The sequence below is a fragment of the Triticum aestivum genome, chromosome 7B, assembly GCF_018294505.1.
Source record: "Triticum aestivum cultivar Chinese Spring chromosome 7B, IWGSC CS RefSeq v2.1, whole genome shotgun sequence".
In the NCBI taxonomy this organism is placed as follows: Eukaryota; Viridiplantae; Streptophyta; class Magnoliopsida; order Poales; family Poaceae; genus Triticum; species Triticum aestivum.
Window position 1 is genome coordinate 651,373,473 of NC_057813.1, and position 24,726 is coordinate 651,398,198.

The window sequence follows — 24,726 nt, forward strand, 5'->3', positions numbered from 1 at the left end:
CCGGAGGTGGGGCGGGCCAACGGTGGTGCTGGCGAGGGCTTGTTACTTGTTGACAAGATATTTGAAAATCAAAGTAAAAAAGGGGTCTCCTGTTTGTCAGTTGCAAGTTTTAATAGATTTTCTGGTCCGTAATATTCACCCCACAACCGCCGGCTTACCCCCCCCTCCCCCTCTTCCGCACCACCCACGACCAGTGGCGTTGCTGTGCACGCCTCGCCGTCCCTCCCTTTCCGTCGTGTTGCCGCCTCCCCAAAAGCCCCTCTTGACCCCGACACGATCTCCGTCACCAGCGACCTCCCCTACACCCAAACCCCGTCAACCTCTCACTCCCCTCCACCGATGACGACGGGGTCGGGTCGCCCCAAGTTGCTCTTGGTTAGGCCTAGCCGGCATCCCCATCTCGGCCTCGGTGCTTTGCCCAAAATCGACCAGTGCAGATAGGAGTTTCACACAAGCGATGAATAGCAAATACTCCCTCCGTTCCTAAATATTTGTCTTTTTAGATATTTCAAATGAACTACCACATATGGATGTATATAGACATACTTTAGAGTGTAGCTTCACTCATTTTGCTTCGTATGTAGTCACTTGTTGAAATCTCTAGAAAGACAAATATTTAGGAACGGAGGAAATATTAAATTAAAATTGATGACTTGTCAAAGAATACACAGGTAATGTTAAAACTCATGATGATCGTTTATTGTCAAAAATGAAAGCTCTCAAGATGGCCGGCAAAGCAAACCATCAAACAGGTTATAGCCGGAACCTGACATACAAAGTAGCACGCCGGAACAGTGATCTGAACTCTGAAGCGAATAAAAAAAGAGGCAAACTGATCGACCATATCACACGGCGTTCAGAACTTGCAGGACTTGGCGGTGGCCTTCTCCGGCGCCAGCGCAGTCGGCCGAGAGGCGGCGCCGGCACGTCGGGCACGAGCAGCGCGAGGCGAGCCACCTGTCGACGCAGGGCACGTGGAACCGGTGGCCGCACACGGGGAGCACGCGGATGGTCTCCCCGTCGGCGAAGTCCGACAGGCAGATGGCGCACCCGGCACCGGCCGACGCGTGCTGCTTCTCGCCGGCGTACGTGGCGACGGGCAGTGCAACGAGGGCCTCGCGCTTGAGCCCGGCGTTGGCGCGGCGGTGCGCCACCCATCCGACGGGGTCGGCCACGGCGCGGCGGGCGCACCGCGCCACGCACTGCTGGAGCACGGAGTTGAGCCCCAGCACGCACACCAGCGCGCACAGCATCGCCGCCAGGATCACCACCATGTCGTAGTCCAGCGCCGCCGTCGGCGGGGGCGGCTCCGGGGACGGCGTGGCCGAGACGTCCATGCAGTTGGACATGTTGGTAGATGCTCTAAATCTAGGATTGCCGAGGATCGAAGCTGGACAAGTCAGGCCAGCGAGAAGAAAAGCAGAAGAGAGCAAGAGATGACACAAGTGAAGACAGCAGGACTGTGGCGTGCTCCTGACCATGTCCAAATAGGCTCGGCGAAATCCTCCACTATATAGCACCAGCAGTACCTAGTCAGCACAGAACCTTCGTGTCAGTGTATTTGCAATGGTGTAACGAAATCCTACCATGACTTCTTTTCTTGACAACTAAATCCTACCATGACTTACTGTGATGCACTCAAAATAGACTGACAATCAGCATGGTGACTGTCATGCTGTACAGAATTGGAACCTGCAAAAAATACGTGTCGGCTCCCCACTCGCCACCCTCTGAATGTCACTGGGTGGGCCCGGTGCTTTTCAGTCAGATGACGCCACGTCAGTCCGTAACTTCCAATCCGTAAAAGTGTAGCACTACTAGCGTTACACAGTTACAGTAATGTTTTTGCTACTGATAGTTCTGTACAAAAGATGTTTGTTGAAGTATAGATAATAGTATTATATCAAGTATAATGTACAAGAACGTTACTTCATATTTGCTTTTTGGAAAAAGCTAATGCAGTAGCAAGCGAAGCCTAATTTAGGAGCATGATTGGTGACGAAGACGGCTCGGTTAGTGGTCGTGGTAATTCAGTGAAGGAATCAAAGCAATTTATTAGTTGCAATGCGCATCTATTCTTTCTTTCCTTGCAGAAAAGAAGGAAATGGACTTACAGTGACATCATGGCGGCACTCGCTTGCCGAAGATCAAACCAGTGACCGACACAACTATGGGTATTTTCCTTCAAGTTGAACCCCTAAAGATGCATGGAACACAAACACATGCACGCACGCGCAAAATGATACTTACTACTACAGTTAGGGATGCAGAAATCACTTGTGAAGATGGTGGAAGTTTACAGGAGAAATGGACAGCAGAAGGTGGAAAGCAACTTGAGTGTAAAATGCTCTTGTACATGAAATCAAAAGAGAATTACACTCGAACATGCATGTTTTTGAGGTAGTTAATTATCATGCCTTGGAGTGTAAAAATGTATTTCTTTCACAAAAGAACAAAAAAAAATTCATAATTAGGATGATGATAAGCAATGAAGAGTGCATGCGTAACTGGTGGCAAATGGTTGTAGTAAAGCAAGAGAATCAAAGCAACTCATCATCGGTTCGCTAGGCAGGCATTTGTTCTTTCTTTTCTTGCAAAAAGAGGAAAATGACTCATAGCTAAATAGGCCTGTACTTGATGATCAACCAATGATTAACACAACTGTGCGAATAGTTCAAGCTGAATCGCTAAAGAAGGAACATATGCAAGGAAGCTGATAATTAACCTACCTGTAAATATAACGGTGGGCCGCTACAGGGAAACTAAACTGTCTACGATGTAAAGGAAGAAAGCAACTTGACATGTTAAGAGCACTTGCACAGGAAATGTTATGCGTAGGAATATAGGAGGATGCAATATTCAGATAGCTATGGATCAGTCCAGTTAGCCTCTTAATCACTCCGTAGGTAACAGTGTTGTGGTCAGTGATGCCTCTTAATTAGTCGTATTTTTCATTGTTCTCCAGTCCAGTTAGCCAGTGTACTATTCTGTTTTGAAGCAAACAATACTGCTTCTACCGTATTCCCAGTGCACGTGCAAAAAATTCTCCCACTTCTGTTATTAAAGTTGTTCTCCCATACGTGATCATGCGGCCACTTCTATCCTCTCATGATTATGTCTCATGTACTCCCTGACCTAAAACATATTACATTTGTGTTCATTTTTCCAAAGAATACCGGATGGATCAGTCAAACTTCCACATGATTTCAGGGAATCTTTAAAGAGGCATGTGGAAAATTTGCTGGAGTCATGCTGTGAAAGAATCTCCTTTTGATAGAGAGCAGTTTTAACATGCTCCCTCTTACCCCCTCTTTTCACATGAGAGGTAAGAGTATATAATAGATCTGAGCTGTTAATCTCATTAATTAGTGGTCTGATTAACTCTTATATTCTTACCTCACATGTAAAAAGAGGGGGTAAGAGGAAGCATGTTAAAATTTACCCAAGATTTAATCCTTTTCAGGACAGCATGGCAAGTATAACATGCATACAAAGTTTAAACAGAAAAATTAAAACACACGTTCACAATCAACGAACTTATTTGGAATATGTGGATGCAACTCTGGCTCCATTGCCAGCCAGGAACTGCCTGTCTGCACAGAAAGGGAAATATGCAAGAGCCAGCTTTAATATGCAATGTTCTGCTTAGCACACTGCTATTTTAAATAGGTGCAAGTATCGATCTGCTAATATGGCAACTAAGAACGGAACTGCGATTTGAAGCACAGTTACTAATTGCGGACAAAAAAGAATACCAGATTAATTTCACTGGAGAGGCCGGCGGCCTGGTCTGATCTCCTTAGCTAGCTATCAGCCTATTACGCACTTTCTCCTTTCCTAGACCGCTGTTTGTAGTCGGTATGCTTCTTGTTCCTTGTTTCCATCTCCTGGACCGGATGCAACTGCTGCTGCTGCTTGTCGTTCCTCCTCTGCAGCCATTGTATCGCCTAAACAAACAAAGGTAAAATATATCCGGTCATCACGCAGTATATATGGACAAAAGGCAGGAGATAAAATCAAACTGTCTTATAAACTGGCAGAATCAGAGTGCTCAAACAAATTAAGACAAAACTTGTATGCTTGATTTTCTGTACCTTCAAATACGGTAGAGCTGCTAATATTGGACTCCAGCTTGCCATTGTCTCTTGTGTATAGAACGTACCATTTTCTTGGGTTGTTTCCATCACATGCATATGCCTTGACATACTCCACATGGCTGAACTTGTCCCACTCAGGACCAGATTGTCCCGCGGCTAATGAAGATAGCAGCGATATCCTTGGCTTTATATCTCGCATGTATTCTGGGAGTTCTTCCATGACATAATCCTGCAGGATCAACCTCTCAAGTGCAGGGATACTTTCTAGCACCTTCAGCTTTGGGCAATCGGTGATCGTGAGCTTCTGCAGATTGGGGAGATTAGTGATCCTCTCCATGTCGGGGATTCGAAGCATTGTAAGCTCAACAACAGAAGGAAGGGTCTCAAGGTAGTTGAGGTGTTGGACGTCTTGTAGAAATAATTCCTTCAAAGCCCTTGCATTGGTGGCAACGCCTGTAGGAATACGCCTCAGTTTGCATTTCCTGAGCATAAGCTTCTCCAACCTAGGCATGGCTTGTACTTGCTCCTCCCACTCCCACTCTTCCCATTGCACCATTCCTAGTAAGTACATCTCATTTAACCTCGGAAATGGAGTAGCCGCAGCCTGCAAGAATCCAGCCCCAACACGCCTGATGAATGGAGCACGGTCTACCTTAAAGAACTGCAGGTTCGGGAGCTGACACAACCCATCGGGAAGTTGTCTGCAGCACGCCAGGTCAACAAACATAATATATGTCAAGTTATTGAGGGGCACCATGGTCGGGATGAGACTTGCCTGCTCCCCGCGTGTGTGCCCATCCGTGCTCCCGCATACGTGGCATGATTTGATTGGAACAAAATAAGGCCCGGCCCCACCCCCTTAAAATCAGGGGGGGAGATGATTAATTAGAAAGGAAAAAGGGAAAAGGACAACCGTAGGATGAAGTGGGAGCACGGATGGGAGCATGGGGAGGGAGCAGGCAAGCCGGATCCCCATGGTTGCAGACATCATCCAAGTTGGGAGTTGCTTGCCAAAATAACCACCCATTATAATATTATCTATACTGGGTGGAGGGGAGAGCTCATTGAACACCTTCTCGATTCGTCGTTGCTCTTCCTCAGGGATACATTCTTTCTCTTTTATCAACCCATCATTTTCCAGTCTGCTGGTGCAGAATAAAGACAGTCTGATAAGATACTTTTTATCACCAAGCCTAGCATTAGCAGCACACGAGGCAGCAGATACGTTCTCCAATTTATATAAACTAAGGAACCTGAGTTGGGAAAGAGACTCTAACTCGTCCAAACTGCACCATTCACCATCCATATGGGCTCGAAACCAATTTAGTTTCCTCATATTTGTTAGGGTACGGAACCCTCCAGGTATCACACTTATGCTGGGAAGCTCAAGTAACCTCAGCTGGCCAAGTTTCACAATGCTACCAGGAAGATTCACCAAATTTTCACATCCATGAAGGTCAAGGAATTGCAATAGTTTCATCTTGCCAATGTTCCCTGGAAGTACAGATATATTGGTATTTACTAGCTTCAAATACCTCAGGTGCTTGAGTTGATGCAACGATTCAACCAATGAAACCACATTAGCAAATTCTATATGTAGAGTCCGCAGACTAGAAAACATAATCAATGAATCACCGGGTTTCATCTTGATCTGGATAGTTGAGATTAGTGTTCTCAACGATTGTTGCTCCTGTAGAGATTTCCAGTCAACTTCACCTGATTGCAATTGATTGCTTTCTATGGTCAACCGAAGAAACTTTTGCGAACTAAGTTTAGTAAGAATATCAGTGTCTCCATCTTGAGCTATGAGTGCTTCATACTTAGTCATGTAATGAGCAAATGAGCGAACAACATCATGCATGCTGGAAATCCATGGAGCAACATACAAGTTATCTGGCTCTATAAGGTTCCTGGATAGCAACTCCTCGTAGTAATTTCTTCCCAATTCTTCTAAATCACTAGAGTTTCCATGAAGAAAACCTTCGCTCATCCACATTGCAACTACTTGATCCATATTATAAGGTTTACTTTTAGGAAGAAGAGAGTAGTATAGAAAGCACTGCTTCAAATATGAAGGCATATATTCATAGCTTAAGTATACTGTATAGTTGATCTCTGGGGGCATTTTAGTTACTGACCATTTAGAATCTGTCATACACGTGCATAGAACCGCACAAGGCTTGGCTGTCATGGGCCGTGGCCCAGGTGGTCTTGGGCTTGTGTTGGCGCTGGAGAGGATAAAAGAATCAGCGACACCAGAAGTGAGGCATCGAACAGAATAGATTTGGCTTGGCCCTTCTTCCTCCTCCAGCTCCTCCCTTCCCTCGTACCAGACGAGTGTATCCCCTCTCCCTGATCCTCTCTTGCTGCCTACCTTGATTCTATGCTCTTCCCATCCTTGATTCTCTTCTCTGGATTGTAGTCCCTTTGTGAACTTTGGTTTGGTGATTTAATTCATACACCAGGAACACTTGTATCCATGGATTTGGTGATGTTCGGTATCGATTTGTCAGCTCCTGATCTAGGGGCGTGACAGTTGGTATTCAGAGCTGTTCGATCCCCCACCAGTTTGTCAAAAAATTCCAGAAAATTTGCCTCAAATTTTGGTGTTCCTTTCCACCGCTCACCACCTGTTCGACAAAATGTCAATACAACCAGAGGTGACCAGTAGCTGTGTTTTGCATATCACCATCACCCACTTGTTTTACCATGTAACAGAGGAGGTACTAGATGAGCTATTCGGTGCCTATGGGGTGCATGATCTGTGTGTGTCACATAAATCGACACACATGGAGGTGTTTGTGGAGTTCGAATCATGGCTGGAGGCGAGCCAAGCTAAGGGTGCACTGCATGGACGGTGCATCTATGATGGTTCCTGCCTTTTGGACATCCAGCACGCCCCATCATCGATCAGCGTCCACAGGCTGCCCAACTCTGAACCTGTCGTGGTCGATTGGGATTGTGTGGAGCTGGCGGATCATGTGGAGCTGGAACAACTCGTCTCTCTGCCAACTCCATCGGCTTTAACTTCTGCTCCGGCCTCCGCAACAATCACATCCATCGCAATATGTGAGGCGGCAGCCCATGACACCGCATCATCGACTGCCAATGATGTCGGGAGGGCTCATGGGGTCGAGGACGTCCTCCCTTCTTCCATCGGTTGCATCAGCATAGTGCCTGCAAGCTGCTCGGTGTTATGTCTCCAGAACAACTGTGACAAGCTGACGTGCACCTTCATGTCCCGCACTACTCTGAGTATCACTCATCAGGTGCAAGCGTATGGGCCCACAACTTGGCCGTTCCCTTCTCTGGTTATGTGCATAGGTGGTAGCTGTGTGCCACGGCCATTGCCATGCCCGTCCTTCATGTGTGACCGAGGAGGCGATTGTCGAGCTTTCCCATGGCCAGCACCTCAAGGTACATTAATGGGATCTTCCACTGCTATTGTGGTGATGAATTGCTTTCCTGGTGCGGGTTTGATAAATGAGGCACCATCTAGGAAACCTATGCTCACCTGGACACCATCTACTGGGTATGCCACTATGCCGAGGAAATCTGATGCACGGTCTGCACGACATGCTGCAAATATGCCTGGAATATGTATGTCGGTGCTTACTGAGTATTCAGTATTGCAAATGCTTTCGCATGGCTCTGCATGTGAGGAATGGTTCAACTCACCATGGGATCCTGGAAAGGGAACCAAGTATTATGTCCTATTTGTCCTGCGTACTCTTGTTGAAGAAAATCCAATAGTGCAGGGCACTATACAGTTCTTGAAGATATGTGTGCTGGGAATATATTTTTGTACCATGAAGCATAAGGCCAACGACACTTGGACCATCAGGTCTCTGCAGCATGGTTATCGGTTTGGAACAATTTCGATGCTATTCAGTCCATCTTGCAGCTTTATATCTGTCGAGGCATTGTTCACTCAATTGGCTGGGAGTTTCGGACACTTGTCTTATCGTGATTACCTGAACTTGCTTGGAAGCTGTTGCAAAATTGCTAGTACTGATCTGCTTCTATATGGGAATGCTTTGTTCATGGGACATAGCATTTCTGAATTGGTCGTACGGCCGAAATGGGATTTAGATGGTCAGATCATTAGAGATCAAGCATGGCTGAGTGTTGCGTATGAATTTGCAAGAGCATACATACAGTTTGTTCCCATCGATATATTTCTTGTTGTGCCCTTGCTTCCCGTACATTGGTACTGCACAATGGTGCACACAAGTAGGAAAGCTACAGAGGTTGCAGGGAAGTGCTATTTTGTGCAGCTTGAGGTTCTAGCAATGAAGAATAAAAATTTGGTTCTAGCAATTGATATTTTTGTGCAATAGGACCCAGGAATTAGGAAGATTGTTTTTAGGACTGCAATTATTTTGGGGAAACTGCAATCAATTTTTGGTCCAGATTTTCATGATAATACATCAACCGATCACTTGTTGGGTGAGATACTTCATTGTCAAGATTTTGGCCAGTATGGAATTGATCAAAATGGTTCACTAGTGCATCTCCAGAGGAGAATACATGTTATGGTTGCATCATACAATCACTATGGTCCTTCAGAGGAAGATGGTGTGAGTAGGTACTATACAGGACACATTTTTTCTACTTCCCCTTTGGTGATCTTGGGTCATGCAACTTCAGCAAAGTTGGCTCTTCTAGTTCTTCCTCCACATGATCTGGTGTTTGTGACCTTAGAGAAATATAGGGAGATGGACAAGTACATTCATGTAGAAGGGAACATGCCAATTATTTTCTTACAGCTACTGCAGCTCACACAAGAATTAGACGATGGAAGAGTTTGTGATCTTATGATGTTTTTCATTGGCGTGGGAGCAAGTATGTCATTGAAACAAGGAACTGAACATGCAACCACGTATCAGCAGCTCATTTGGGATCCCGGTGATGTATACAAGAATACATTGAGTTCAAGACTTGTTCCGTCCAAAGGATGTGTTCATCTGGAGCGGCCGTGGGACCCAGGTATTATTGCCAACTCGGAGTCGGCAAACCTGTTTGTGTCGAGGCCAGATGATCTCAAGGCTGAGGTGGGATCTACAAGGTGTTGCAGTCTGATCACGCCATTGCTTGGGGACAAGCAATGTTTCTTGGGGGCGGTAATGTCATACACGTGCATAGAACCGCACAAGGCTTGGCTGTCATGGGCCGTGGCCCAGGTGGTCTTGGGCTTGTGTTGGCGCTGGAGAGGATAAAAGAATCAGCGACACCAGAAGTGAGGCATCGAACAGAATAGATTTGGCTTGGCCCTTCTTCCTCCTCCAGCTCCTCCCTTCCCTCGTACCAGACGAGTGTATCCCCTCTCCCTGATCCTCTCTTGCTGCCTACCTTGATTCTATGCTCTTCCCATCCTTGATTCTCTTCTCTGGATTGTAGTCCCTTTGTGAACTTTGGTTTGGTGATTTAATTCATACACCAGGAACACTTGTATCCATGGATTTGGTGATGTTCGGTATCGATTTGTCAGCTCCTGATCTAGGGGCGTGACAGAATCATCCAAAACATGCTCCCAATCACGATGTAGCCCTCCTCTTTCACGCAATAGTCCTCCCATTACTTTAACGGCAAGTGGTAAATAACCACATTTTTCTATAATTTTCAGTCCGATATCCTTTAGCGTATTTGTGTGGTCTTCATCTATCTCACTTGAGAGTACCTGCGAACATGGTACAAGGGACAGATATAGTTAATTAACTATGTACCAAGCTCCTCTGAATAAGGCACTCAAATTTACTTCTTATAAGAGGGGAGCTCCTCTGAATAAGGCACTCAAATTTACTTCTTATAAGAGGCGAGAGGACTACTTGATGTATCTGTCCATTTACCAAGATAGGTTAGCCTATGTAAATATTCAAATTACAGAAAGTAAATATCATAAAGAATTTTTTGAAAATGTATTTACTTATCTTGCTCATACTCCCTCCGTCCGAAAAAGCTTGTCCCTCCGATGTATCTAGAACCAAGTTAGTGCTAGATACATCCATTTGAGGGACAAGCTTGGGATAACTTTTTCGGACGGAGGGAGTATATACCAAGATTTATGCAATTGATTCCATAAAGATAACTTTGTAAAACATTCAAATTACAGAAAGTAAATGCCATAAATAATTCTTTTTAAATGTATTGACTTATCTTGCTCCTACACACGCACAAAGCATACGTACATGCGTACATACACTTTATACCGCTCTCTCATCGCTGCTATAGAAACTTGTACTCAAAATTTAGCAGAAATTATATATCATTTATTGGTTTTCTTATATTTTACAGTCACGTGAAATTATTTTCTCCCAGTCACCTAAAATGCTCAACAGGTAGTAGCCCCAACATTGCTGGCTTGAATTTACGTGCAATGTCTCTAGCAAAACTAATACCAATTACCAACTTCTAGTCTAGTTAATTTTTGTGTTATATATATATATTTGTAGCGCTAGGGGTTAACTGAATTGTTATTTTTTCCATCTTAAAACAATTTTTCATTTATATTATGTCCTATGACATTGCTGAGTAGATGAACACTTAGATCTTCACCCGGAAGTTGGAAAACGAGATTGAATATTAGAAAAGTTTATTATCCATTACATGAATATAACCGATAAATCTTAACTAGTAAAAACGACACATGTGTCTTGAACGTGTATAATGTGTGTATAATGTGGGTATAAATAAAATATGGAAAACCCAATTGGTGTTGTGATGTATTTCCGCGTTTAGCGGCATGCTTTGTTGACACTATCAAAGTAACATTGGTCCTGTAAGATTATGATAACTCTTACCTTCCAAGAGGTGATATTAAGCCATTGAATTACATGTAACTAATTTGGAAGCATCCTATAATTTCCCTTAATTAACATAGGAATGTTAATAAATAGATGTAGATAGATTATTCACTTGATTTAGAGATCAGTGTTTAAATAAGTACGGACCTGCCTCTTGAGCAATGACCAAGCATCTTCAGGCAATAATGTGTTAACATGGTGGTAGGGCCATATGGCTATCATTTGTCGAGCTACACCTTCATCTCTAGTGGTGATAAGAACTCTGCTTCCCGAAGCAGCAACATTGACAAAGGGTATTTTGAGCACATTCTCCCATGCTCCATGGTCCCAGACATCATCCATTACGAGTAAAGTCTTTTGGCCAATCAAGGTGTCCTTGAGGGTTTGGTGAAGCATGGCCTTTACATTCCCAGCTGATGAGTGGTCTCCTCTGGCTTCGATGATGGCTCTTCTCAGCAGCTCAACATCACTGAAGTTTTGGTTGACGCTCAACCATAACTTTTTACTGAACTCACCTTGGATGGTCTCATCATTTAAAACCTTCTGCGCGAGGGTGGTCTTGCCAATCACGCCGGCACCTACGATGGCAACCACCATGATGTCATCATTGACCTTTCCGGTTTGCATGATCTGGGCCACTAGTGCTCTTGTGTCTTCTTCAATCTTGTCCCCAACTACAGCCGACTGGTCAAAGTCCCCTATCGTCTCCCGGCTAAGATTACCATGACTGCTATGATCCTCATAGGACCTGAGATTGATAAAGTTGAAAGCAGCACTGCGCTCCTTGATGGAGTCAAGCCTCTGGTTGAGAGCCTTGATACGGGTGCCGATCTCATGAGCATGGAAGGGATTGCGCATGCAGAAAAGCAAGGGATTAAAACACCCTGCATTTACGGTGGATGGTCCATGCTCCATGGCCTTGAGCTGGCAAAGGTCGAGGATGTCAGCAGCTTCATACGTGGCCCGCTTGAGCTGCCCCACCCACTCTTGCACAGTCTCGTCGGTGATGTTCCTCCTATCAGCGTCAGCGAGGAAGTTCTTGAGGTCCTGGAACTTGTTGCCCAACTTGTCGATCTCGTCGGAGACACCCAACATCGTTCCCAGCTCTTCCTCTACCACCTGCTTGAGCAAGTCCCCCAGGTAGGATGCAAATGCATCCAGCACCATCGTCATTGTACTTGCTAGATTTTGCTGCAATAGTAAAACTGAGGTCAAATTTAAGCAGGAGTACACTTGAACTGCCTCACCAACATACCTTTGGGATGGATGGATGGATGTCCTCCTGCTCATTCAGCTCTGGAGACTGGACAGTTTGCTGTATGCACCTCAATCATGTTGAAGAGGAAGATGGGGCTCCTGTTGTATATGAACGAAAGAAAGCTACCTAACTATTTATTTAACTCTATCATAGCATTGGGTTCTCATCATAGCATTGTCTTTAAATAAATAAATCAGAGCATTCTGGCAGACTGTATAACATACTGCCATGACAAACATCTTGTCCTTATCTACACTTGAACGCAATAACAGTGGCAGACAGCTAGTTAGGACAGAGCTAACTAACTAATTACAGAACGTGGGCTGTTGTCAGGTTGATAACCTTGTCTAATCTTTTTAGTCATTAGTTTAATTTACATCCATATTGTTAGTTCAAACAAAAAGATATCTGGCATGATGGATGGTGAAGTATTTGTCAGATTCATCCGCCGAAAGGTACTTGCTAAAACCTCAAAGCCTCAAAGGTATAATAAAGAACGTAGTATTTTTATCACCCAAAGTTCCTTTGAGGTTTGGGGGCTTAGTGGAACTTTACAGGTGTAAGCAGATTACATGTATTTTACTAAGCCCCCACCTTACAAAAAAGGTCGAATACATGGGATATTTATTTCAGGTTGGAAAACAATTTTTAAAACAAGTTATCACGTACGGCTTTATACTCTATGGTTTCGTATTTGGAACAGAAATTTTGAGCAAATCTGTATGTGCACCTGGCTAGCATAGGTGCACAAACATTACATAAGCCAACAAATAAACATAACTCAACTCATGTTTTACACGGTCGTCCACGAGAACCAAAATTCACATCAACAAGAGTCAAAAATCATGAACTATAATTACAAAATCATGAGGCACATAATGCATGCTCGCCTCGTCAACACACTACATAAACAGAGTTTGAAGTCAGCAACTATTGAATTGTGGCAGGTTTCGACAAACTATCCCCCATATATTCTTGCTAGCATCCTGAACTATTTGGATCTCAAACGTAGGCAAGAAAAGAAAAGCACATAGGAGAACTTCCTCCTCTAACACAGCTAGCTGTCGACATGGTAAGGTACACATTAAGGTGTGTAGCCTGCAAACAAAAAGAACAGAGTTTTGTCTCTAAGCCAGAGCAAATTTAAGGAGGCCCTAGCCTTTCCTTTCTTCCTTTCATAGAGAGAAAATACTCCACAGATAGTGAAGCCGAACAATAAACAGAACGAAATACTTCAATTTGTGAACAGTTTATGCATTTAAAAATGCAGTTTGCGGTTCTTCATTGGCAGTTGGGCTTATCTCTCCACAAAATTTTCTCTTGGCAGTTTCCAGTTCTTTATGGTTAATTGGTTATACATATCTACAATTTAGCCATCTCATGAACCTCTAGTCATGGTTACGAACATGTTATGGCACGTCATAAAAACGTGCTCATATTCACATTGGCTACAACCTATCATGACCCCTATGTCATGTTTACGGACATTTTGTTAGCAAGCACATGCAAAACTTTCTCTAGATCTGCGGGAAATTGTACGCTAGCTAGCCAAATAGTTTACTCTGTTCTTGTATTCCAGCTATCTTTCAACAATAAAACTCAAGGAGCATCTTTCTTATAGGCCTTGTAGCTTCAAGGGACCAGATTGAGGCAGCGTGCCAAAGAAAAGTAGATCGATCTGGCAGTTTGAAGAAGCTAATTAATCTAGGTGGAAGATATCAGTGTAGCAGTGGGGTGGATCTAGGTGCACCAGCACACCCAAAAAATCTGAGGCCAGTGGGGTTTCATGCTAACTAATCGTCAATGATGAAATTGCTGTACCGCTTTAACTTTGCGACAGCAGGGATGCGATGAGAAACAAAAGGAACAGCGATGGCGCCCTCTATAAGGTGCTCCCTAGGCATCAAAGATTCTCCAAACTGTGATGACGGATCTCAAATAATGTTGGACGTATCTGAAGCCCCTTCGAGCCAGGAGATAGTTCATTATTCCCTGGACAATCCACGCACATCTCAGGTGTAAACTGTGCAAGAAAGATCATAATGCTCACTGGTCAGTTCAGCAATAACCTTCTGTAGTTATTAGTAAAAATATACAGCATGATTTATAGTTGAAACTCTGTAATCGCTGTTCTCAGCTTGCAATACATATGTTTACTCCTCTGTTTAGCACAAAAGGTGACTCATCTAATACGCTCGCAACCCTATAGAACTATGATATAGCTCTACCGCATTGCTGTACATGTCCCTAGTTATTCCACTTACTGATAGCCGAGGCCGAGCTTGATAAAGCGGTGGAATAGCATGTAAACTACTGACGTGGGACTAATGCAGTGGTAACTATGGATCTGGTTCAACGTCCATGAAGACAAAACATACTCCGACGCAGCACCCATGGAAATCCAGATTAGTAATCTGCTTAAGTAACTATTTTATTACTATTCTGTGTGGGCTGCTTAAGTAGTTGTTGGGTGCATTAGTAGCTAGGTAACTAGTGCCAAACCGCGTCATTTATCCGAGACTAATAAAGTTAGGCAGGCAGCTGCAGTACTGGTGAGAATGCAATGTGCTTTTCTTAATTGAGATTTGCTAACTATAGGTCTACTAGTTTTTCTTCGGCCCAAGAAAATTTCTTCAGATTAGATTCATGCTATGGTCTGTATTGATCGATGCTATCAAAATCAACACAAAAGATTGATTGCTCCTGCGAAAGGTAGTATGGCAAAAAGGTAAAGAATCTACTCCCTTCGTTCCCAAATAATTGTCTTTCTAGCCATCTCAAATGGACTACAACATACGGATGTATGTAGACATGTTTTAGAGTGTAGATTCACTCATTTTGCTCCGTATGTAGTCACTTGTTGAAATCTCTAGAAAGACAATTATTTAGGAACGGAGGGAGTAACAAACAGTGATGTTAGGGGAGTACGGCTACTGACTGTGCGTACTTGGCCGCCGCCGCCGCCGCCATGCCACGCGCGCTCCTTTGTTGTGGAGGATGGGGACAGGGACTGGGGCGGAGAAATCCTGGTGCCCTGATATGGTGGCGAGTGGAGGTTGGGTCGCCGGAGACGGCGAGAAAGTGGTGGAGCTCCCCATTTGGATTTGGTCGTCGGGGAGGAAGCTGAAAGAAGAGTCGATGATTTTCTTTTTGAGTATTATAATTTTTTTTATGCTATTCTGAGGATTAGAAGAGTCGATGAGTAGGGAGGGGATGGACCCGGGGACAGAAAGCCCACTAGAAGCGCTATTTGCTTTCAACTGCCCACGGCCCATAAGCCCATTTGCCTGCCATGAATTTTAATCTACGAAATCTTCTATATCGCGCTTCCTATTATACCATTTGCCTGCCATGAATTTAATCTACGAAATCTTCTGTATCGCGCTTCCTATTATACCATTTGCCTGCCATGAATTTAATCTACGAAATCTTCTATATCGCGCTTCCTATATGGCGCATACCCCCCCCCCCCCCCTTGCTGTTTCAATGGACCGGCCCATTTCAGGGTTACACCCCAAACCAGTTTTGGGAAGGTTCTGGAACCTTCCCTGAATCGGGCTTTTCTGTTTCTTTCTTTCGGTTTTTTCTTTCTTTCTTCCTTTTTATTTTTTATACTCTTTTTGTTTTCTCTTTTCTTTTCTTTTCTGTTTTCACTTTTATTATAGTTTTTCAATTTGCGATAATTTTATAAATTCGCAATTTCTTTCATAAATCATGATTTTTCACAAATGATGAACATTTTTTACATATGTGAATTTTTAATCATGATTTTTTTACAAATTCGTGAACACTTCCTTAAATCATGTATATATTTTTTAAACCGTGAACATTTTTTAATAAATTTATGAACGTTCTCTTCAATCATGAACTTGTTTTCAAATTTGTGAATATTTTTTTGAATCATGATTTTTTTTAAATTCAAGAATTATTTTGAAATGATGAATATTTTTTACAAATTCGTGAGCATTTTCAAATTCACGAACATATATTGAAATCATGAACATTTTCTAGACTCAAGATAATTTTTTGAAATCATGAACACTATTTTACAAATTTGTGAACTTTTTTAGAATTGATGAACATTTTCTGAAATCATGTACGTTTTTTAATTTGTGAACTTTTTTTACAAGTTCGTGAACATTTTTGAGTTCCCGAGCATCTTTTTGAAATCATGTATTTTTTTATAAAATCATGATTCTCTTATTTAAATTTAACAAATCTTCCTGAATTTTAGAACCTTTTGTTATCCTGAATTATTGAAAAAAAGAAAAAAATAAAAAAATAGGCGGTGTCCCGGCCGCATATGGGCTGGCCCAGAAGGGCACGAATGGGGCAGCGGGGGTTGCGCCCCCGCTTCGTTCGCAGCGCATGCTGCGTCGTATAGGAGGACTCAAATAAGAGCCCCCAACTAAGTGATTTTTCTGACATCAACTTATTGACGAGCACTCCTTCGAAAGCCTCTCAACGATCATTTGGATGGACCGAGAATGCACCACTTGGCGCGCTGAGCCACTGCCACGTGTCGTGCTTTGGGCACTTCCTCCGAATTTTGTTATTTTATTTTTCCGCACGTGTTTTTGGCTTTTAAAACTTTTTTTGGCTTTTTGTTTTTTCATTGGTCTTTCTTACCATTTGGACGAATTGTTTTTGAAAAATATTTTTGCGTGCATTTTCTTTTTGTTTTGCTTCCGCCAGAGGCACGGATTTGCATATGCGAGAGGCACGGCCGTGCCTTTCGTAAATGAAAAAACATATTATTTTTCCTTTCGCGAGGGGCACAGAAACAAAAAAAAAATATGTTTCCCCTCTTTCGTGAGAGGCACGGATTTGCTTACGCGAGAGACATGACTATGCCTCTCAAAAACGAAAAAAAATGCATTTTCTATCTTTTTTTTCCTTCTGCGAGAGGCACGGTTTTGATTCCGCGAGGGTTGTGCCTCTCGGTAACGTAAAAGGGCGTTTTTTTTTTCCTTCCGCGAGAGGCACGAGTTTACTTCTCGTGGAGGCACGAATTTACTTCCGCGAGAGACACAGTATTACCGCACCGTCACTCTCCTATCCTAGTGATAATAGTAAGTGTTTTGTCATGCCAAGTAATTATCCCTCGGCCGCTGGAGCCACACCAACACTCACCTGGGCGCCATAACATCTTGTTTCTCAAGAGTACGTAGCAATCGTTCCTTCTTGGAGTTCAACAAAATGACTCCCATTTTGGCTTTTCCGTCCACTTTTTCGTCAAAATTCATCAACATGGAATCTAATTTTAAAGATCTCGATGCGACGAATCCAATGGTGAAAATGATTTGACATTTGGATGCACAGTGTAAGCGATAAAACATATTGAATAAACGGATCTACGAAAAAAGAAAAAAACTCACAGGCTGATAAAACATATTGAATAAACTCATCTGAAGAGATGAGATTGATCTTTGGAAGGAGTACTCCTCAATTAGTGATTCCTGCGCCATGTCATCACTGTTTCTCATGGTATTGCCGCTCGCACAATGATAGAGACCTCCTATTTAGCACTGTACGTGCCAGCAAACGACGGAGCCCCTAACCCCCGCTCCCCCGCGCTCCCTCATGGGCCGGCCCATGTGTGGGGCGGGAAAGCGGAAGCATCATTTTTTTGTTTTCTTATTGGTTTTCCATTGTAAGACTAATTCGGGATTTCAAAAAAGTTACAACTTGTGAAATGTTCATGAATTCAAAAATTGTTCATGATTTGAAAATATGTTCCCGAGATGATAAATGCTCGCAAAACTAAAAAAAAGTTCATCAAATTCAAAAAAAATTCTTGAATTCAAAAGATGTTCATTATTTCAAAGGAATGATCATTTTCTTGAAATTGATGAACATATTTTGAACATCAATGAACAAATTTGGCGTTTGATGAAACATTTTTTAATTTGATGAACAAAATTTGTATTCAAGAACATCTTTTGAAAAATTTATGAACAAATTTGAATTTGACGAACATTTTTCAAAAAATGATGAAACAAAATTTTAATTTAGTGAACACATTTAGAATGTGATGAGCAGTTTTTTAAAACAATGAACAAAAAAAGATCTGATGAACAGTTTTTTAGTTCGATGAACAAATTTTGAATTTTGATGAACATTTTTAAAATCTGATGAACAAAAAATTGAATTCGATGAACTTTTTTAAATGGTTGAACATTTTTTGAATTCAATGAACAAAAGAGTGTTAACGAACTTGAAAATAAAAAAAGGCCAAAAATAGTCAAAAAGTGAAGAAGAAGAAAATAGAAAGAAAAGAAAAAGAAAAGAGGAAAAGAAAAATGAAAAAAAAGAAAGATAAAATACAAAAGATAAAAAACGAAAAGCTAGTATAGAAAACATAAAAAACAAAAAAAGGGCTGGTCCATACCCTGAACGGGGAGCCCGGGGGGTGCGTGCTATGTCGCTAGCGGGTGACCTACGCGTTGTATAGGATCCCGCATGATGATATAGTGGGAGCAACTAGTTAACGAGCGCTCCTTCGGGAGCCTCATAATCATTACTTGCGGGTGGCTTGTTGGCGCACTCTCAGCCGCTGCCACGTGTCGCGCTCTGGGTGCTCCCTTCCAATTTTATTTTATTTATTTTTTCACATGCGTTTTGGGCTTTTAAGCGGGTTTTTTGACTTTTTGGTTTTTCACCGGTCTTCCTTAGCTTTTGGACCAATTTTTTTGCATGCAAAAATCAATTTTTTTGCTTCTGCGAAAGACACGGTTTTGCTTCCCGAGAGACATGGTTTTGCTTTCGTGAGATGCATGGCCGTGCCTCTCAAAAACAAAAAAACGTGTTTTCTTTCTTTTTTCTTCCGCAAGAGGCACGGTTTTGCTTTCGTGAGAGGTATGGCTGTGCCTCTCAGAAATGAAAAAAACGCCTTTGCTATTTATTTTTCTTCCGTGAGAGGCACGGGTTTGCTTTTGTGAGAGGCACGGGCGTGCCTCTTGAAAACAAAAAAAAAACACATTTTCTGTTTTTTTTGTTCCGTGAGAGGCACGGTTTTGCTTTCGCGAGGGGCACGGCCGTGCCTCTCGGAAAACAAAAAAAAAACATATTTTCTGTTTTTTTTCTTTTTGCAAGAGGTACGGTTTTGCTTCTGCGAGAGGCAAGGTTTTGCTTTTGCAGGAGGCACGGCCGTGCCACTTTCGAAAAGGAAAAAAACCGTGCTCTCGGTACATTCTTTTGTCCAGTTTTTTGGTGAAAAAAAAGTTCGTCAAAACCTATCAATATGGGATCTAGTTTGAAGATCTTGATGCGAGAAATCCAACAGTGAAAACGGTTCGAGATTTGGATGCACGGTTAAGAGACAAAACATTTTGAATAAACAGATCTACGAAAAAAAAGAAAAACTCCCCGGTTGCGACAAGTGGCGCACATACAGCGCGCCACTTATCATAACCTGAGAAGATGGAAGTTATCTTTACAAGAAGTACTCCTAAATTAGTGATTTCATGGTATGGCTACCTTACTGGAATTTCCTGCGTCTGGGCCGTACGAAGCCGACCTAGGCTCCACCTGGGCTATACCAAGCCTACAATTTTTGTACCTGGGCTGCCCTACTGTAGCCTGGCTTAAGTTGGCTTCTTTTAACGTTTCAAGCCCATTGGTGTTAGCCTTGACAACTGAATCTCAGGAAAAGAGAAATCAGCCCATGTAAGTATCTGTTTTAGGTACTTCCTTCGTCCGAAAAGCTTGTCCTAAACTTATTTAGCACTAACTTGATACTAGATACATCCATTTAAGAAACAAACTTTTCTGAGTAGATCAATATTTGTTTTCCTAAAAAAGAAAATTAGATCATGATTTCACTCCTAAAAAAAGGTAATAGATCACGATTCATCTTCCACGATGCAATTCTTATTGCCGCCGCTCTTTCTTCTGCCGCCATGATCGATCCTCTCCCAGCAACAAATGCAACCAGAAATGTCGGAAACCACATCATTCATTCATTACATGGTGCTCCATTACATGCAACACCCCCTCAGGGCATGGCCAACGCATTCAGGGTGATGCCCCATAGGTCACGTAGGATCGGATGTCTGGAAAAGTAGGTTCGCGTGGAGCAGCGGGATCCCCTGTAGGAGGCAGGTGCTTGGGGAGAAAAAATATGGTCCGATGCATAAAGCTGGAAAAGTTGAAGTGGAGAGTAGAGATGCATGTGTAGTGGGAGTCTTTATTTCCTGTTCTTTGATGAGGCCCGCTAGTGGTAACTTGCATTAGGAAAAAAAATCAATATAGATGCCTCAAGATACTTTTTTAGGGGCATCTGTATCTATTTTTTTTTCTCGAATACGCACGAGCGTGCGTACTATATATTAAAAAAGAAGAGCCAAGACGGCTGGTACAACGCCTTTCGGCAACGTGCTACCACAGAAGATAGCACCCACATCCACCGTGACAACACCGGCAACTAATCCGCCTTGACTATACTCAAGCCAACAATGGCGAAGAGGACGGTCACAGAGCACACAGGCCGCGTCCCCCTATACCAAACAACTCAAAAGACAACAAAAACACCTAACCAAACTAGCTCAACGCACTCTCCACCCTTGGTGCCTAAAGGATCGGCGAGCAGACAACGGGAGATAGTCTGACTCAGAGAAGACGCCGTCAGAGAGGTGTTGATGATGGAGTACATAGCGCCCGGGAAGCTCATGTCCCCAGCAACACCCCGCGCATGACAACTTGGCACCCCAAGCCTCACCGCCGAAGCGGGCGAGGCAACAAACCAGCTGCTCCTCCGGACGCACCCTGAGCACCTAGGCAGCGCCTCCAAGAAGGGGACGGCGCCGAGACACCGCCACTGCCTGGCCCGGCGAACCGAGCCTAGGGTTTCCCCCGATGACAGAACATGGGCTGGACATGCCATGACAACGCCCCCAGGAAGGAGACGGCGCCAACAAGCGTTGCCATTGCCCGCAGCCGCAGCCACGCCGGATTTCTCCTTGGCCATGTCCATCAACGTCCCGAGCGCAGCAAACTGGAAGGGAGGGCAAAGTTAGCACCTTGGGCCATCACTGTGGAGAGGGGGGGCGGAGCCGAATGCCGTCGCGCCGCCAACCGGCGAGTCCACCGCAGCCACCGGCCGGGGAAGACTAGGGCCTGCATCCACACGCTACAGCCCCGCCGCCCTCACGGCCAGGGAATGCAGCGCCGCACGGACAACGCAGCACACAACCATGATGCCCGGCCATCCACCTCATCGCGCCTCCGCCCCAGGAAGAGGAGGGCAAGTCCAACGCAGCCTGGGGCCGCCGCCCCAGCGTACCATCCCCGGAGCACCGGCAAGATCCCCAGCGCCGCCCGCAGGACGACGACCAGATCCGACCGAGCCAGAGCAGGCCGACCCGGCGGCCACGCGCAGCCCTTCGCACCAGCAGCCGTGCTGCCAGCCCTCGCGCCGCACACGCTCCACCCAACCACCAGCGAGCCGCCCATCCCATGGCCATGACGCCAGATCCGAGCAAGCCGGCGCGGCCAAACCACCATCCAGCACCACCAGATCCAGCTGTCGTGCTGCCCCAGCGGCCACAGCAGCCGGCACACCACCGCCAGGTCCTAGGGCCGCCGCTCCGGCGTCCGCCCGCCGTCGATCGAGCGCCTTGTCCAAGGCCAGCGCGCCACACCAACAGGGGGCTCCCCACGCGAGAGAAGAGGGCCCGCCGCCGCCGGCTACCGCGCGGGCTTTGCCCGGCGACGTTGCCCAGCGGCGGCGAGGGGAAAGCCTGGAGTAGTGGGTGGCGGCGGCGGCGGTAGGGTTCGCCCGAGCCGCCCCCGGGAGCGACGCGGACGCATCTGTATCTATATGCCACCGTTATACATGTCCTCATTACCTCCCCTTCATTACCTACAGTGCCTTTTACTCCCTCTGTTCAAAAAAACTTGTTTCAAACTTGTCCCTCAAATAGATATATCTAACACTAATTTAATGCTAGATATATCCATTCGAGGAATAAGCATTTTTGAAGGAGGGAGTATAAAGGACACCACCGGTGGCTCCCGACGCTGGCCGCCTTAACGCCAGTCCACAGCCACGGCAACAAACCATGTGTGTAGGTTACCCCAAGCCAGCAGCAAGCACAGTTGCATTTCCATTCCTCTCACAATCGAAGATCGACAGGTACTACTAGAGGACACCACGTCACCACCACTAGCTAGGTTGTTCAGATCCTCTCACAGATTTTTGATCTTTTTTTCTTTTTTCTTTTTTTGAAATGGGACACAACGATCCCATACATCACACAGGCACAACACTACGGATGGCCCTCAACAGGTCTACATCGTCAGGTAAGCCCTCAGCCCATAGCTGCCTCACATCATGCCGTTCAGACCCCCAAGCAGCTAATGAATGTGCTAGCTTATTACACTCCCGAGGGGCAAAAGAAAAGCAACAGGAGATAAAGTTTTGACAAGCGAACATTCTGATCTCTCTAAAAAGAGTTCTTTCCCGGGTTAGATCATACTCAGTAGACTGGAATGCGCTGGTCAGATTCTGGCAATCGGACTCTATCTGAATTTTCATCATGCCCCAAGTTGCAGCAGCATGCATAGCCTCAAGGCAGGCCGTTGCTTCTGTCTGTATTGCGCTGCCCACATTCAACAGCCCGCCAGCGCCCGATCCCTGGACATCTCCCTCTGCGTCTCGAACAGCAAACCCCCACCTGCCTGTATTTTCTGCTGCTCTGAAAGCCCCATCGACGTTGACCTTCAGTGTGTCACCCACTGGCCTCGTCCATTCGAGATGTCTCTGCACAGGCTGTGCGCATTTTCCAGAACCACATAGCTGAATCGATTCCCTAGCCCAGTGTCTGATGTTTGATTCGAGCTCCTCCACTGGCCTCATCCTCTCTCCCTTGTTAATTTTATTTCTGTGATCCCACCATCGCCATAACATGCAAGTCACTAGCACACGCTTATCCTCTGGCAAGGCAACAATTGCGTGCACGAACTCCTTAGCATCTGTGCAAGTAGCCAACCGTTCACGCAGCCCTTCCATTTGAAGGCAACGCCAGAGCTTCTTGCCTTGTTTGCAATGCACAAACAGGTGTGCACCGTCCTCACCAAGACGACTGCAGCAGACACAAGTGGTCTCACAATCGATTCCTCTCCTTTTCAAGGTAAGTTTGAGTGGCAAGCTGTTATGGGCTAGTCTCCAGAGGGACTGCTGGATTTTTGGTTCACAAGGAATCTCCCAAATCCGCTTCCAGGGAAAATCTTCTTTAGCTGCTCCTGATGATGAAGGCAGGCTTGCATCCCGTCCCTTGACATATAACTTATATGCAGATTTCATTGAGAATTTTCCCTTGTTGTCAAAAAATCATGCATGAAAGTCATTGTATTCATCATTTATTGGAGTAGTCAGAATCACCTTAACGTCCTCCTCAACAAAGATGCTTCTAACAAGTGGTTCATCCCAGCCTCCCATCTCTGGGTCAATGAGCTCGCACACCCTAGTTAACAGTCATCTCCCCCTTCTTGTTATGGGAGTCCTAGATCCCTCTCTGTTCAGCCATGGATGGTTCCAAATTCTCACCTCCATACCATCTCTGATTCTATGGACCAGGCCTTCCTTCAGAAGTTGCACACCCTTTAAAATACTTCTCCATGTATAAGACATGCCGCTTGTTGGTTGTGCTTCCAGGACCGAGCTGTTCAGGAAATACCGGGCTTTCAAGACTCTAGCACAGAGAGAGTCAGGCGATGTCAAGATCCTCCATGCCTGGCATGCTAGCATGTCATTATTGAACCCGTACAGGTCCCTGAAGCCCATACCCCCTCCTTCTTAGGCTTTGTTATTAGCTCCCAACTTAGTAGATGCATAGTGTTTTGCTTGTCTTACTTTGCCCACCAGAAACGACAAATCATAGAACCCATTTGCTCACATAAAGTTTTAGTGAGGTCAAAACATGACATAGCAAAGGTTGGAATTGCTTGAGCACACGCCTTGATGAGAACATCTTTCCCCATTTTAGATAGGAGCCTTTCCACCCATCCCTGTATCCTTTGCCATATCCTATCCTTTAGATACTCAAAAGTCTTTGCTCTCGCTTGGCCTACGTACACAAGCAAACCCAAGTACCTCTCAGATCTAGCTTCAATTTTGATGTGCAACTCATTCAACACCCCTCTTCTGCACTCCGTACTCGTGTTTCTACTGAACATCACAGAGGATTTGTCATAGTTAACGACCTGCCTAGAGCAAACCTCATATAGTTGTAGAATATTTTGCAGATGTCTGGCACTTTGACGCGAAGCTTTAACCAGTACCAAAGCATCATCCGCAAACAGTAAGTGGTTGAAACTCGGGGCTGCATTGCATATACAGATCCCTCTTAGATCACCATCCACCTCAGCCTTATTCAACATGGAAGACAAGCCTTCAGCACATAATAAAAAAGGTAAGGTGATAATGGATCACCTTGCCGAAGACCTCTCTGAGGGATCAACACCTCGGTATACTCCCCATTTACCTTAAATCGATAAGCAACAATGGAGACACACATCATGATCTTCTTTATCCATTCTTCATCAAAACCCATTTTTGCATCACCAT

At 44.6% G+C, this 24,726-nt stretch overlaps 2 protein-coding genes across 2 annotated transcripts; both read right to left on the reverse strand.

Moving 5' to 3' along the window:
* Nucleotides 1-672: 672 nt before the first annotated feature.
* Nucleotides 673-1,534, reverse strand: LOC123161232 (RING-H2 finger protein ATL74). Its single transcript, XM_044579079.1, has one exon. It carries the CDS (start codon nt 1,479-1,481, stop codon nt 846-848), a length of 636 nt encoding a protein of 211 aa, XP_044435014.1. The 5' UTR covers nt 1,482-1,534; the 3' UTR covers nt 673-845.
* Nucleotides 1,535-3,758: 2,224 nt separating this feature from the next.
* Nucleotides 3,759-23,598, reverse strand: LOC123158374 (putative disease resistance protein RGA3). Its single transcript, XM_044576393.1, has 9 exons — nt 23,542-23,598; nt 22,584-22,929; nt 21,442-21,974; nt 12,156-12,215; nt 11,048-12,091; nt 9,616-9,777; nt 5,080-6,246; nt 4,095-4,872; nt 3,759-3,947 (listed from the first exon to the last, which is right to left on the reverse strand). Exons 1-9 carry the CDS (start codon nt 23,596-23,598, stop codon nt 3,838-3,840), a joined length of 4,257 nt encoding a protein of 1,418 aa, XP_044432328.1. The 3' UTR covers nt 3,759-3,837.
* Between the last annotated feature and the right edge of the window lie 1,128 nt (nt 23,599-24,726).